At 39.7% G+C, this 17,533-nt stretch overlaps 1 protein-coding gene across 1 annotated transcript in view; it reads left to right on the plus strand.

Annotated features, from left to right (window-relative positions):
- The window catches only part of metro (membrane palmitoylated protein 7-like protein metro), a 278,984-nt gene that overhangs the window by 78,237 nt on the left and 183,214 nt on the right, over nucleotides 1–17,533 (plus strand). The window contains exons 5-6 of the mRNA XM_071662259.1: nucleotides 3,451–3,477; nucleotides 3,693–3,860. Coding sequence (XP_071518360.1) covers nucleotides 3,451–3,477; nucleotides 3,693–3,860 — 195 coding nt within the window. The remainder of the gene's footprint in view (nucleotides 1–3,450; nucleotides 3,478–3,692; nucleotides 3,861–17,533) is intronic.

Here is a 17,533-nt window from a genome sequence, read left to right on the forward strand (position 1 = left end):
TTTATTGAGTATTTCTGGGAAATTTTATGGGAGTGTATTGATTGATTTTGAGTGATCGGGGCCTGAACATGCAGGAGGGTGAAAGGCGGGCAAGGAATAGAGTGAATTGGATCAATGTGGTATACCGGGGTTGACGTGCTGTCAGTGGATTGAATCAGGGCATGTAAAGCGTCTGGGGTAAACCATGGAAAGCTGTGTGGGGCCTGGATGTGGAAAGGGAGCTGTGGTTTCGGGCATTATTGCATGACAGCTAGAGACTGAGTGTGAACGAATGAGGCCTTTGTTGTCTTTTCCTAGCGCTACCCCGCACACGAGGGGGGAGGGGGATGGTATTCCATGTGTGGCGAGGTGGCGATGGGAATGAATAAAGGCAGACAGTGTGAATTGTGTGCATGGGTATATATGTATGTGTCTGTGTGTGTATATATATGTGTACATTGAGATGTATAGGTATGTATATTTGCATGTGTGGACGTGTGTGTATATATATGTGTACATTGAGATGTATAGGTATGTATATTTGCATGTGTGGACGTGTGTGTATATATATGTGTACATTGAGATGTATAGGTATGTATATTTGCATGTGTGGACGTGTGTGTATATATATGTGTACATTGAGATGTATAGGTATGTATATTTGCATGTGTGGACGTGTGTGTATATACATGTGTATGGGGATGGGTTGGGCCATTTCTTTCGTCTGTTTCCTTGCGCTACCTCGCAAATGCGGGAGACAGCGACGAAGCAAAATGATAGAAATAAAATATTGATTGAGGAGGGTGAAGGCATTTACAGAGCATCAGATTGGGGAAGAGTAGTATGGTTTCAGAAGTGGTAGAGGATGTGTAGATCAGGTGTTTGCTTTGAAGAATGTATGTGAGAAATACTTAGAAAACTTCCTCCAGTTTTTCTCCATTCAAACTTACCTCCTAATTAACTTGTCCCTCAACCATACTGAACCTAATAACCTTGCTCTTATTCACATTTACTCTCAACTTTCTTCTTTCATACACTTTACCAAACTCAGTCACCAACTTCTGCAGTTCCTCACATAAATCAGCCACCAGCGCTGTATCATCATTGAAAAACAACTGACTCACTTCCCAAGTACTCTAATCCACAACAGACTGCATTCTTGCCCCTCTCTCCAAAACTTGCATTCACCTCCCTAACAACCCCATCCATAAACAAATTAAACAACCATGGAGATATCACGCACCCCTGCCACAAACCAACATTCACTGAGAACCAATCACTTTCCTCTCTTCCTACTCGTACACATGCCTTACATCCTCAGTAAAAGCTTTTCACTGCTTCTAGTAACTTTCCTCCCACACCATATACTCTCAGTACCTTCCACAGAGCATCTCTATCAACTCTATCATATGCTTTCTCTAGATTCATAAATGCTACATACAAATTCATTTGTTTTTCTAAGAATTTCTCACATACATTCTTCAAAGCAAACACCTGATCTACACATCCTCTACCAATTCTGAAACCACACTACTCTTCCCCAATCTGATGCTCTGTACATGCCTTTACCCTCTTAGTCAATATCCTCCCATTTAATTTCCTAGGATACTCAACAAACTTATACCTCTGTAATTTGAACATTCACCTTTATCCCCTTTGCCTTTATACAGTGGCACTATGCATACATCTGCCAATCCTCAGACACCTCACCATGAACCATACATACAATGAATATCCTTAGCAGCCAGTCAACAACACAGTCACTCCCTTTTTTAATAAATTCCACTACAATACTATCCAAACCCGCCGCCTTGCTGGCTTACATCTTCCACAAAGTTTTCACTACCTCTTCTCTGTTTACCAAACCATTCTCCCTGACCCTATCACTTCGCACACCACCTCAACCAAAACACCCTATATCTGCCACTCTATCATCAAACACATTAAACAAACCTTCAAAATACTCACTTCATCTCCTCACTTCACCTCTACTTGTTATTACCTCCCCATTAGCCCCCTTCACTGATGTTCCCATTTGTTCTCTTGTCTTACGCACTTTATTTACCTCCTTTTAAATCATCTTTTTATTCTCCCTAAAATTTAATGATACTCTCACCCCAACTCTCATTTGCCCTCTTTTTCACCTCTTGCACCTTTCTCTTGACCTCCTGCCTCTTTCTTTTATACATCTCCCAGTCATTTGCATTATTTCCCTGCAAATATCATCCAAATGCCTCTCTCTTCTCTTTCACTAACAGTCTTACTTCTTCATCCCACCACTCACTACCCTTTCTAATCTTTCCACCTCCCACGCTTCTCATGCCACATGCATCTTTTGCACAACCCATCACTGCTACCCTAGATACATTCCATTTCTCTCCCACTCCCTTTACATCTTTTGCTCTCACCTTTTTCCATTCTGCACTCAATCTCTACTGGTACCTCCTCACACAAGTCTCCTTTCCAAGCTCACTTACTCTCACCACTCTCTTCACCCCAACATTCTCTCTTCTTTCCTGAAAACCTCTACAAATCCTCCCCTTTGCCTCCACAAGATAATGATCAGACATCCCTCCAGTTACCCCTCTCAGTACATTAACATCCAAAAGTCTCTCTTTCACAAGCCTATCGATTATCACATAATCCAGTAACACTCTCTGGCCATCTCTCTTACTCACATACGTACACTTATGTATATCTCTCTTTTTAGACCAGGTATTTCCAATCACCAGTCCTTTTTCAGCACACAAATCTACAAGCTCTTCACCATTTCCATCTACAACACTGAACACCCCATGTACACCAATTATTCCCTCAACTGCCACATTACTCACCTTTGCATCCAAATCACCCATCAATATAACCTGGTCTTGTGCATCAAAGCTGCTAACTCCCTCACTTAGCTGCTCCCAATACACTTGCCTTTCATGATCTTTCTTCTCATGACCAGGAGCATAGGCACCAATAATCACCCATCTCTTTGTAACTAGATTTTCCTGCAATGAGCACTGTATGCTAGCCCTGCCTTTTAGCAAAATGATAGGAGCAGTAGATAGAAGTAGTAGGTAGAAACATTTTGGCAGGATTATTGGGTAGAAGCTGTAGTTAGGAGCATTAGATAGAAGTAGTCATTGGGAACATTAGATAGGAGCCTCTGTAGACACTGCACTAGACTTACCCTCTGCAAGTGGCCTGTTAAGGGTGAGGTACTAAAGGCTAAGAAGCAACACTGGAGCTCTTTAGTTATGGAGAGTCTATTGCCATGGCCACCCCTTTGAGGGAGTTCCAGTTGGAACAGGTGTTAGAGGTATAGATAGATAGATATTTTAGGATGTCTGTAATCCTCATAGGACATAGCCTTGGAGAGAATTTTTTTTCAGTTTCAGAGCCTACATATCTAACACTTAGAAGTTTGTGTATGAATAATAATTGTTACTTATTTTGTATGACTTTATCGTGTGCAAACCACAGGAAGGGAAAGGAGCTGAACCAATTGTGGTGAGTAGTAATTATTTTTACTCATATGAAATCAGATGATACACTAAGCAATGTTGCCACAGAGGTCATTTTTAGTATTTTTCATTATTATATATACACCTTTTTGTCATCTTGTCTTTGGAAATACTGTACTTGAATTTGTATTTCATTTGTAATTCATACTATATGTATATACTCCAATTTATTAAATAATTCTTACCCTTTGGTATACACAGGGAGCTACCATCAAACAGGATGACAGGACAGGGGCAATAGTGATTGCTCGTATTATGCATGGTGGTGCTGCTGATCGTTCTGGTCTCATACATGTTGGAGATGAAGTGCAGGAAGTCAACAATCTAAATGTAGTTGGCAAAACTCCCAGTGATGTTCTTAAGATACTTGTAAGTATATTGTAATTTATTACTGATATCAGCCAGACTTAGAAGTATGGTTAAAAGATCACTCCAAATTCTTATACCAGCCTGACTTGGAAGCATATTAAAAGAATCCCTCTCCAAATTTCTTGAGATGAACTACTGTTACAATTATGGTTTTCCTTCACAGTTGTGAGATTGTCTGAGCATCTTAACTTTAACTGTTGTGTTTCATATTATACCTGTAGTTTTTAAATGTTACTTGCATGTGCAGGCTTCCCATAATGTAAACAGGGATTGCATTTCTAGATAAGAAATGTATGTTTTGTAATTTAACCTTCAGAACACAACTTGATTTTGTGAGGAAATTGATTTATTGCATTTTTTGACTTGCTTGTTGGATGTTTTATCATTTTGACTGCATAACTCTGTGTTTTTTATTGATCATCACATAATGAATTTACTCTGGGAGTGCTTGGCATTGGTACAATGGTGGTAGTCATTTCAGAAAAAAATTATTTAGTGGTGTGAATATTTTGATTTTATCATTTAATCTTTTTTTTTTTTTTTTTTTTTTTTATACTTTGTCACTGTCTCCCGCGTTTGCGAGGTAGCGCAAGGAAACAGACGAAAGAAAGAAATGGCCCAACCCCCTCCCATACACATGTATATACATACGTCCACACACGCAAATATACATACCTACACAGCTTTCCATGGTTTACCCCAGACGCTTCACATGCCTTGATTCAATCCACTGACAGCACGTCAACCCCGGTATACCACATCGCTCCAATTCACTCTATTCCTTGCCCTCCTTTCACCCTCCTGCATGTTCAGGCCCCGATCACACAAAATCTTTTTCACTCCATCTTTCCATCTCCAATTTGGTCTCCCTCTTCTCCTCGTTCCCTCCACCTCCGACACATATATCCTCTTGGTCAATCTTTCCTCACTCATTCTCTCCATGTGCCCAAACCACTTCAAAACACCCTCTTCTGCTCTCTCAACCACGCTCTTTTTATTTCCACACATCTCTCTTACCCTTACGTTACTCACTCGATCAAACCACCTCACACCACACATTGTCCTCAAACATCTCATTTCCAGCACATCCATCCTCCTGCGCACAACTCTATCCATGGCCCACGCCTCGCAACCATACAACATTGTTGGAACCACTATTCCTTCAAACATACCCATTTTTGCTTTCCGAGATAATGTTCTCGACTTCCACACATTCTTCAAGGCCCCCAGAATTTTCGCCCCCTCCCCCACCCTATGATCCACTATAATTTAGGTATTTGATACTGTGATATGATTTTTTGTATGTATTGGTTTATTGTGGTGCTCATATGGCAAATTTAACATTCTGACAGTGTAGTTAGTACCTTGCCTTATGTAGATCATTGAATGATGAGTTTAATCTAGCATTGGTTAGCATCCTTATGGTGGCAGTCACTGAAATGTAATCACTTTTGTACTTACTGGTTTTGATTTATCTTTGAAATGTAACAGTATGTTTATGATAATACAGGTGCAACTTCACAAATCTAAGATCCTCAGGATAGAAACATTGCTGGATTCTAGGATTTCTTGCTATTTTTTATTCAGTTATCCCTTTCAGAAAATGGCACCTGCAGTTGCCATTTCCATGAAATTTCTAGTATGGAGAACTAAGGAAAGGAGCTCTTTTCAAAAACCTGTGAAAGCAAAATCCAAGAGTTGGAACCCTGCCAGTGTAAACCTTGTTCCCCAATTTCATTTCAGTTTGAAAAATAAACCCCATCCACAGTGCACAGTATTTCCTGCTTTCAAGTGCCTTCATGCATGTAGGCACTGTGTAATTGTATGTCGGTGTTATTTGTAAAGTTTAACAACCTCAGTTATTATTATTTGTAAGGTTTAACAACCTCAACTCAACCTGTTACTCTAGTAGCATTACTTATCATTTTATATTGATTTAAACCCAGACACTGTGTAATAGTCTTAAATATAATTCTCAAGTGCACCCTTTTCCTTTGCAAAACACATCTTACATCTATTGTTATTGTCATCATAACTTATTCTTTATTCTTTTCCTTTTTTATATCCTGTCATGAAGCTAACTGCAGTAATATCCTTACACCTATATTTTACATGCCCTTGGTATTCTTCACGCTCTTTATTTCATGATACTATTTTGTGTGTAGTAGGTAAGCTCTCACCTGGGAGGTACTGTTGCCTGGATGTCAGGATTTGTGTTGACAGCAGTGAAGTAAGCCAATACCACAGTGGCTCTTGTATTTCCTTACCCTGTCCCATTTTGGTGTGTTTCATTCTGTACCTCATTATGTGTATAATGCTGAGCTCATTCACAAACACAAACCTCCTCTCTATCTTATGTTTAACTTTTACACCATGTAAGGACAAGAATAAGTGCAGACTCTTTTGCTGTAGCCACCCCCTGGGGAGTTCCTGGATGGAATAGGCATCAGAGACATAGATAGACAGAGAGTTACATTATTGATTCTGTACAAGTTTCTCCTGTTCTATTGTGTGCAGTAAGAGATAGCCAGTAGGGGCAGAAGTAGGGCATGAGAAACCCTCCCCTCCTTGTATTGTCAATTTTTAAGAGAGGGAACAGGAGCCAAGTGAGGAGTTTTCCACAAAGGCTTAGGCTGGCATGTCTAAGTGTGCATTGATATAATCAGGATGGGAAAAAGGGAGAGGAACTTGATGTTTTGGGCCTTGATTGAAACTAAGCTTAATGGGAAGGGGAAGGATGGTTTGGGAATGTTCAAGAGGTAAATTTTAGGGTTAGTGTGAAGACAATTTTGAAGAAAGGGGTGGCACTTTTGATGAAGGGAGATTTATGGGAGTGTGTTAAAAAATCTGAAGAAATGAGTTCTGGACTGAGTGAAGAAAATAGGCTAGCTTTTGGGGAGGAGCTGGGAGAGTGGTCCAATAATTTTGATACAAGGGATTGAGTGTTAGTGGTGGGAGATTTGAATTTGAGGGTGGATGATATAGCTATTGAGGACATAATTTGGTGATATAGGATACCAAGTATGAATGAGGATGGTGAAATGTTTGTCAAGTTCTGTGCTGTAAGAGGATTGGTGAAGGGGAATACTTGGCTGAAAAAGGAAGTGCATACATATGTATGCTAGCAGGGTTGGAGATCAATAGGCATTATTGAATTACATACTAATTGAGAGGCATGTAAAGGAGAGACTGATGGCTGTTAATATGTTGGGATGTCTGATCATTTCTAGATGGAGGTAAGTAAAGTCTGGATTGCCTTTAGGAAAGGGAAATGACATGGATGGGAAGAAGGCAGTAAAAGCTATTGAGCTAGAAAAAGTGGCTTGTGTGTAGAAAGTCCAAGAGAGATTGAGTGAAAGAGTGGCATAATGAGAGAGTAAATGAAACAAGAAAAGTAGTTAAGGAGTAGGAGATATTTAAGGAAGCATTGTATACATATGTAGGTGAAGTTTGTAGTATGTGGAAGGTGGTATGTGGGGATGTGTGAAAGGATAATAAAAGGTGGGATGTGGGGGTGTGTGAAAGGGTAATGAAAGGTGGGATTAGGTAGTTATGTTGCTAGTGAGAGAAAAGAGAGGTGTATAGGCTATATCTGTTGGGAGATGTATACAGAAAGCAACTGGAGGTCAAAAGGGAGGTACTGGAGTTGAAAAAGAGGACATATTAGAGATGTGGCAAGAGGTTATCAGCAAACTTTAGAGAGAAGAAAATTTATGGAAGAAGGTGAATGCTGTGAAGAGAATAAGATTACAAAATGGTGTATCAGTGAGGGAAGTAGATGCAGAAGTGAAAACAGGTAAAGGAAAGATGAAGAAAGATAAAGTAAGCATTTTGAAGGACTATTGATTGTGTTAGATCATAAGGTGTTGGTTGTTGAGTGTTTTGGGCAAGGTGGAATGTGGAGCAAGAGAGTCATGAAAAATGGGTCCCTGAAAAGAGAAGTGGTGAAAGCTTAGGTAATTGGGCCTGTGAAGAGAAAGATGGTGAAAGCTTAGTATAAGATAAAGCATAGAAAAATAGTTGTTGTGGTTGGGATTGCAGTTGAATATCTCAAGAAAAAATGTGACAGTGTTTTTGATTGGTTAGTTAGGATTTTCATTGTATATTTGGCCTAAGGTGAAGTGCCTGAGGATTGACAGAATGCATATACTGTATAGTCCCATTATATAAAGGCAGTGGGGATAAAAGTGAATGCCCAGATTACAGTTTTTTGAGTACATTGTGCATAGTAATTCATGTAGGAGAAGGTGACCAAGAGTGCAGTGGCATGCACAGATCATTAGACTGAGGAGCATTGTCTTCAGAAGTGATAGAGGATGTATGTACTAGGTGTTTGCTTCAAAGAACTTGTGTGAGAAATACTTGGTGAAAGGATTTGGATATAGCATATATAGACCTGGAGAAAGCATATGATAGAGTTGATCGATAGGCTTTGCAAAGAGTGATACATATGGTGTAGGAGAAAAGCTAGTAGATGCAGAAGGGAGCTTTACGTGAGTAGGAAGGGAGTAGAGTTAGAGTTTTCAAGTGAAGATGGGGTTTGCTGTGAGAATGTGGTTACCTTGGCTCTTTAATCTGTTTATGGGTGATGTTGTGAGTGAAGTAAATGCCAGGAGCTTGGAGAAAAGGGGCGGTTTGCAATATGGTAGGGGAAGGTGTGGGGGGTTGCTTAGGAGGTGAATCAGTTGCTGTTTGTAGTTGCCAGTCAGTACTGGTGACAGAATTAGGGGAGATACTTATAAAGGCATATGATAGAGTTGATAGAGATGCTCTGTGGAAGGTACTAAGAATATATGGTGTGGGAGGCAAGTTGTTAGAAGCAGTGAAAAATTTTTATCGAGGATGTAAGGCATGTGTACGTGTAGGAAGAGAGGAAAGTGATTGGTTCTCAGTGAATGCAGGTTTGCGGCAGGGGTGTGTGATGTCTCCATGGTTGTTTAATTTGTTTATGGATGGGGTTGTTAGGGAGGTGAATGCAAGAGTTTTGGAAAGAGGGGCAAGTATGCAGTCTGTTGTGGATGAGAGAGCATGGGAAGTGAGTCAGTTGTTGTTCGCTGATGATACAGCGCTGGTGGCTGATTCATGTGAGAAACTGCAGAAGCTGGTGACTGAGTTTGTTAAAGTGTGTGAAAGAAGAAAGTTAAGAGTAAATGTGAATAAGAGCAAGGTTATTAGGTACAGTAGGGTTGAGGGTCAAGTCAATTGGGAGGTAAGTTTGAATGGAGAAAAACTGGAGGAAGTAAAGTGTTTTAGATATCTGGGAGTGGATCTGGCAGCGAATGGAACCATGGAAGCGGAAGTAAATCATAGGGTGGGGAAGGGGGCAAAAATCCTTGGAGCCTTGAAGAATGTTTGGAAGTCGAGAACATTATCTCGGAAAGCAAAAATGGGTATGTTTGAAGGAATAGTGGTTCCAACAATGTTGTATGGTTGTGAGACATGGGCTATGGATAGAGTTGTGCGCAGGAGGGTGGATGTGCTGGAAATGAGATGTTTGAGGACACTGTGTGGTGTGAGGTGGTTTGATCAAGTAAGTAATGTAAGGGTAAGAGAGATGTGTGGAAATAAAAAGAGCGTGGTTGAGAGAGCAGAAGAGGGTGTTTTGAAATGGTTGGGGCACATGGAGAGAATGAGTGAGGAAAGATTGACCAAGAGGATATATGTGTCGGAGGTGGAGGGAACGAGGAGAAGTGGGAGACCAAATTGGAGGTGGAAGGATGGAGTGAAAAAGATTTTGAGTGATCGGGGCCTGAACATGCAGGAGGTTGAAAGGCGTGCAAGGAATAGAGTGAATTGGATCGATGTGGTATACCGGGGTCGACGTGCTGTCAATGGATTGAATCAGGGCATGTGAAGCGTCTGGGGTAAACCATGGAAAGTTCTGTGGGGCCTGGATGTGGAAAGGGAGCTGTGGTTTTGGGCATTATTGCATGACAGCTAGAGACTGAGTGTGAACGAATGGGGCCGTTGTTGTCTTTTCCTAGCACTACCTCGCACACATGAGGGGGGAGGGGGATGTTATTCCATGTGTGGCGAAGTGGCGATGGGAATGAATAAAGGCAGACAGTGTGAATTGTGTGCATGTGTATATATATTTATGTGTCTGAGTGTGTATATATATGTGTACATTGAGATGTATGGGTATGTATATTTGCGTGTGTGGACGTGTATGTATATACATGTGTATGGGGATGGGTTGGGCCATTTCTTTCGTCTGTTTCCTTGCACTACCTCGCAAACGCAGGAGACAGCGACAAAGCAAAATAAATAAAATAAAGTATACTTATAAATTTTGGGAGAGTTTGTGAAAAAAATCAGTTTTGAGTTAATGTGAGTGAAAATAAGGAAATGTAAAGTTTAACAGGTGATGAGACATAATAGCTTGAGTGTGAGATTGAACGTGGAAAACTTTGAGGAATTAGAGTGCTTTAGAAAGCTGGGATTGGGCATTGCAGAGGATGAAACAATGGGAACTGAAGTGAATCATTGGATGGGTAAGGAGGCAAAGATCCTGCATGCATTGAGGAGTGTTTGGAAATATATGTTTTGTGAGGGCAAAGACGGATATGTTTGACGATACAGTAGTCTCAAAGTGTTTTGTGGGTGCAAGACTTGAGTCTCAAATGCAAAAGAATGGAAAAGGGTTGATGCTTTGTATGGTGTGAATATAGTTTATTGAGGAATGAATGACAGTGTAAGAGGTGTGCAGTAGTAAGCTGATTATGACTGAGATGATGCATGGTAAGCTGAAATGGTTTGGACACATGGAGAGGATGAGCACAGAATGACTGACTAAGATGTACATGTCAGAAGTAGAGGGAGCAAGGAGAATAGGGAGAATGAGAAGGTGGAAAGATGAAGAGAAAGAAGCTTTGAAGTATCGGGACCTTAGCATTCAGGAGGGTGAGGGATGTGCATAGATGGAGGAAAGTGGAGTGATGTTTTACACTATTTAGGGGGTGATGTGCTGTCAATGGGCTGAACCAGGACATATGAAGCAGTTACGGGAAACCACAGAATGTTATGGGGCTTGGCTGTGAATGAGTGCCCTGTTTCAATGCACTATATGTGACAGCTAAAGAGTAGATGTGGACAATTGAGGCAGTTCTTCATCTGACCATGTATCTGCCTCACTAATGCAGGAAACAATGAGCAGTTGTGAAAAGAAAGTTTTGCTCCTGTTTTCTTCAATATCTTATCTTTACAACTGCTCCTTCTCTCTAACTCTCATTTTGATAGTGTTCATTACTTCTATTGATTCTTCTGAATGTTTAGGTAAATGAAATTTTTTTTATGTTATACTGTACATTAGTGTCAGCCAATCATTTCTATCCAATCCAAAATGTGCAGGTACCCAAAGGAATATGATATTTCTCCCTTAGTATTCCAAATTCCTAACTTTACATCTCATTTTCATAGTAAGGACCTATTTATCTATAACATCCTCTCCTTTCAGTTTACATTTAGGGCCATGTATTGTCATTATATGATTTTTAGGTTCACCTCTTTTTCATCTTTTAGGACTTACCAAGGTTCTGCCTTTGTTGAAAATGCTCTGTCACTCAGTCTATCACATTTCTTATTCTAAAACCCATTTCTCTATGTCTCAAATCCCATTCCACTTTCTGTGATATCTTGGACATTTCCATCAGTATGATAACCATCATCTTTTTTGATGGCAGGAATCTTTTTAATTGAAAGAGCTTTTGTCTTCTAACAGTTGACATTCTTTTTTTTATCCAATAGAATTATGTAATCAGAGTTTTGATTACTGACAATACTTTCATTGCAATCAATATTTTTGCTAAAATCTTCTTCAATACCACATTCCCTAATAAGAAATACAACTGTCTTGATCCATTTTTTCTTATTTCTGCTCATTTCAGGCTTACTAATTAATCCTATGCACACAGCATCATTAATCCTCTTTTCTTTGTGTTTTACATAATCCATTTTTCTGTGTTTTACATTAATCCTTTTTTCTCTATGTTTTGCATCCTATTACTACATTCCATTGATGTAGATGGAATTTATATCTGCTGACAAAAATCAGACAGACATAGAGACAAACAGAAATATTAAGAGCTAGATTACCTAATCTGATTTGCAGACTTCCAGTTAAGATGAGACAAGGACTTCCACACTTATTAAAGCACTTTGTGCCGTAAATGTACATACTAGAATGATTCAGGAAGTGAGATCAGTATCTGTTTGAAAATGTAACACTGAATATCACTGAACACAGTTTTATGATTACAAGTGAACAGCCATCATTTGAAGTCATGAAATGAATGGAAAAGAGGAAAAGGAGAGAGAAGAAAAGAGCAGAGAGAGAGAGACACCTTGGCTATGTATTGGTTAGTACAAACAGAAGATCGAATAAGTTTTTGTATAACTTACAATTTACCTCTGGTACAGATATTTTTTTGTTGCATATATGTTTATTACCAAATGGTACATAATTACGTTTCATTACATGTACCTATAATTCTTCCAGTACAGTGAACATCAGTCATCCTTATGTAGCACAGTGTTATTAATCTCGGTCTACATACTTAATTTCTTGTAAGTTGAATTCCATGCTCATTGTAGGCACTGCTAGCTTGCCATAGAGGGCAACTAAAACAAAGGATGAGTTGTTGGAGCAGCATGGAGGCATCATTAACTTAGTGGTAATCATAGTGGATGACTGCTTGCCTTTTCTTGGGACTCACCACTTCTTTGGTGCCCATCACCATGTCCCTGCAGCTCATAGCACCCATTACTGCATCCTACCTCCCATATTTAGGATTGCCGAGTCCACTAAATAATGTGTATTCCTAAAGTAAGAATCCGTAATTTTTGATTAGTAAGAGGAATACCAATAATGGTTTTGATGTTTTTCTGTCTACCTATCTATCCATCTAGCTATCTTTATCTCTGATGCCCATTGTCTTTGAGAACTCCCCTACAGGGGTGTCCTCAGCAAAAGAGCCTCCATAACTGTTTTACTCCATTGATGCTTTTAAGCCTTTAGTGCCTTATCTTTAACAGGCCACAGTCAGAGGACAAACTCTAATGCAGTGTTTTCAGAGGCTCCTACCTAATGTTCTTACCAACTACTTCTACCTAAGTGTCTACCTAATATTCCTACCTAATGTTCCAGCTTACTACTACCTAATGCTCCAACCTACTACTACCTAATGCTTCTGTCTATTTTTCCTACCATTTTGCCAAAAGGCGGGCCAGCGTAAAGTGCTTATCGCAGGAAAATCTAGAAATGAAAAATGAGTTGCATGAGTTAAGTGTTGTCAGTTGTTATGTGTAAAGGAGAGATCGTATGTTTGTGGACAGAATACCAGCACTCTATGTGTAAGTGAGGAAGAAAGTAATGACAGCTACTTGGGTCAAAGGAGTGCAATGTGACAATTACTGAAGTGCTGGCTCACTACACAACCATCAGTAATCCTCCCAATACCACGGTAGGTAGTACCAGTAAAATACCTCCTTGGTCAATGGCTGCTTCCCAACTACTATCTACTTTTTTGTGCACCTAATCATAGAAAAGATAAAACTTATATGACTTTTTTTTTGTACTTAGGTATGAAAAATTTGGTAAAAATATTTTTCCCAAACTAGGAATGGTTTTTAAGTCTAAATTCATAAGAGAAGAAGTAATTATTTTTATATTTATTGTGCACTAATTCATCAAATGAAAATATAAATATTCTATTTATTTGATTATACTTTGTCGCTGTCTCCCACGATAGCGAGCTAGTGCAAGGAAACAGACAAAAGAATGGCCCAACCCACCCACATTCACATGTATATACATACACGTCCACACATGCACATGTACATACCTACACATCTCAACATATACATATATATACACACTCAGATATATACATATATACACATGTACATAATTCATACTGTCTACCCTTATTCATTCCCGTCGCCACCCCACCACACACGAAATAACAACCCCCTTCCCCCTCATGTGCGCGAGGTAGCGCTAGAAAAAGACAACAAAGGCCACATTCCTTCACACTCAGTTTTTAGCTGTTATGTATAATGCACCAAAACCACAGCTCCCTTTCCACATCCAGGCCCCACAGAACTTTCCATGGTTTACCCCAGATGCTTCACATGCCCTGGTTAAATCCATTGACTACGTCGACCCCGGTATACCACATCGTTCCTATTCACTCTATTCCTTTGCACACCTTTCACCCTCCTGCATGTTCAGGCCCCAATCTATCAAAATCTTTTTCACTCCATCTTTCCACCTCCAATTTGGTCTTCCACTTCTCGTTCCTTCCACCTATGACACATATATCCTCTTTGTCAATCTTTCCTTACTCATTCTCTCCATATGACCAAACCATTTCAAACCACCCTCTTCTGCTCTCTCAACCACTCTCTTTTTATTACCACACATCTCTCTTACCCTTTCATTACTTACTCGATCAAACCACCTCACACCACATATTGTCCTCAAACATCTCATTTCTAGCACATCCACTCTCCTCCGCACAACTCTGTCTATAGCCCACGCCTCGCAACCATATAACATTGTTGGAACCACTATTCCTTCAAACATACCCATTTTTGCTTTCCAAGATAACGTTCTTGACTTCCACACATTCTTCAACGCTCTCAGAACTTTCGCCCCCTTCCCAACCCTATGATTCACTTCCGCTTCCATGGTTCCATCTGCTGCCAAATCGACTCCCAGATATCTAAAACACTTCACTTCCTCCAGTTTTTCTCCATTCAAACTTACCTCCCAATTGACTTGTCCCTCAACCCTACTGTACCTAATAACCTTGCTCTTATTCACATTAACTCTCAGCTTTCTTCTTTCACACACTTTAACAAACTCAGTCACCAGCTGCTGCAGTTTCTCACCCGAATCAACCACCAGCGCTGTATCATCAGCAGACAACAACTGACTCACTTCCCAAGCTCTCTCATCCACAACAGACTGCACACTTGCCCCTCTTTCCAAAACTCTTGCATTCACCTCCCTAACAACCCCATCCATAAACAAATTAAACAACCATGGAGACATCACACACCCCTGCCACAAACCAACATTCACTGAGAACCAATCACTTTCCTCTCTTCCTGCACATACACATGCCTTACATCCTTGATAAAAACTTTTCACTGCTTCTGACAACTTGCCTCCCATACCATATATTATTAATACCTTCCACAGAGCATCTCTATCAACTCTGTCATATGCCTTCTCCAGATCCATAAATGCTACATAGAAATCCATTTGTTTTTCTAAGTATTTCTCACATACATTCTTCAAAGCAAACACCTGATCCACACATCCTCTACCACTTCTGAAACCACACAGCTCTTCCCCAATCTGATGCTCTGTACATGTCTTCACCCTCTCAGTCAATACCGTCCCATTTGATTTCCCAGGAATACTCAACAAACTTTTACCTCTGTAATTTGAGAACTCACTTTTATCCCCTTTGCCTTTGTACAATGGCACTATGCAAGCATTCTGCCAATCCTCAGGCACCTCACCATAAGTCATACATACATTAAATAATCTTACCAACCAGTCAACAATACAGTCACCCCCTTTTATAATAAATTCCACTGCAATACCATCCAAACCCGCTGCCTTGCCAGCTTTCATCATCCGCAAAGCTTTTACTACCTCTTCTCTGTTTACCAAATCATTCTCCCTAATCCTCTCACTTTGCACACCACCTTGACCAAAACACCCTATTTCTGCCACTCTATTATCCAACACATTCAACAAACCTTCATAATACTCACTCCATCTCCTTCTCACATCACCACTACTTGTTAACACCTCCCCATTAGCCTCCTTCACTGATGTTTCCATTTGTTCCCTTCTCTTACACACTTTATTTACTTCCTTCCAAAACATCTTTTTATTCTCCCTAAAATTTAATGGTACTCTCTCACCCCAACTCTCATTTGCCCTCTTTTTCACCTCTTGCACCTTTCTCTTAACCTCCTGCCTCTTTCTTTTATACATCTCCCAGTTTAGTTTTGTATTGGGTGGAAGCGAAAAATATCACTTTTGTACTGCAAAAGTTGAAACTGTAACTAAGCCCATGCATTCAGTGTATCTGTTTATTTACTATCTTTTTCATAGAAATGAATAATTCTGTACTAGATTATGCATTTATGTTTTGGATCCTTTGATAAGTTTACTCTTCAGATGCACTGGAAAATGTCTTGCCGAACCTAGCACAAAATTTTCATGTCACTAGAGTAATGGTAAACAAACAGATCCATAAGATGCATGAATCATGTGATATTGTTAAAGGTACATATGATATAATGAACCCAAATTTAGTAATATCATGCAATAAACATGTGCAACAAACATACCTGCACTTTTTTCTTTTTATTTTTATATTGAAGGCTCCAGTCACAGACAAAACTATATCAAGGGTGGCCCCTAATTGAAATATAGACAGAATTATTAAACAGAAAAAGAAAAGACAAGGGAGAGTATTTACGAATTTTGGAGGACGTGAAAAACCTGTCTTTTGAAATGTGCCAGGTCATAGTTATTTGGAAAATATGAGAAGGTAGAAAGTTCCAAAGCTTCATTGTGTAGGGAAAGAAGCAGGTATCAAAACGGCCCACCCTTGAGCTGTTAATGTTCACACAATAATCATGTGATGCAGCAGCTTGCCAAGTATTGTGTGGTCAAGGTAGTGGTGTGGGTACACAAGCAGTCAGCTCTCAGGAGCAAAAACTAAAGTAATACCTATAGAAGAGGGAAAGTGAACCGACACTGCAGCATAAGGCCAGGGGGTTAAGTTTGGAAGTTATCCTGGAACAGTTTATAAGGTGGGCTGCTTTCGACTCAACTCTGTCAAATAAGGATGCAGAGCCAGAACCATCCCAAATGAGAGAGCAGTACTCCAAACAAGGATGAATCAATCCGTTGTATAAATGGAGCAACTGCTCACAAGAAAAGTTTTGACATCTAAACAGGACACCCAGTTTTTTAGAGGCAGATTTAGCTATTCCTGTAATGTAGGGTTTCCAAGAAAGAGTGGATGATGTAGGAATACCAAGTATGTTCATTGAGTCAAGAGGTAGAATTACAAGACGAAAGTTGTGAGGCATTTTCAGTAGAGAGATTAGTAGAAATAGAAACTGGGTCTGGGAAGCATTAAACTTTACAAGATTTTGTATACCCCACTGAAATACCCTGTCCAAGTCTAAGTTTATTGAGGAAGCCATGACAAGATGAGATGCAGATTGACTGAGAGAAGAGGGAGCAGAATTGAAGGATGTAGATGAATGCAGTGCTAAGTTGTGAGCGTATGAGTGCATTGGATTACACTGTGTAACACAATTTTTGTTCTTGGGTAGTAAGTGATATTTTCTAATTGTTTATGTGTGAAAAGTAGAGAAAAAGGCTGTTATTCCCTTCAAACTTTGCTTTTGCGACCAGGACAGTGACATTTTGAAATTTTCATATTTCTTTGGACAATGGGCGAATTTTCACTTTTTAAATCATATAAAGTCAGAAAAACAATACCGTATGATTCAAAATTAACATGTACTTACACTGTTAAACAAAAGTGATCCCTAAAGATTTAAGAGTAATATTTTGAGATTTATGATTGTACTGTAAATTACTTTCACGAATCAGACCCCAAATATAATCT

Source organism: Panulirus ornatus, chromosome 6, assembly GCF_036320965.1.
Source record: "Panulirus ornatus isolate Po-2019 chromosome 6, ASM3632096v1, whole genome shotgun sequence".
NCBI classification, from domain to species: domain Eukaryota; kingdom Metazoa; phylum Arthropoda; class Malacostraca; order Decapoda; family Palinuridae; genus Panulirus; species Panulirus ornatus.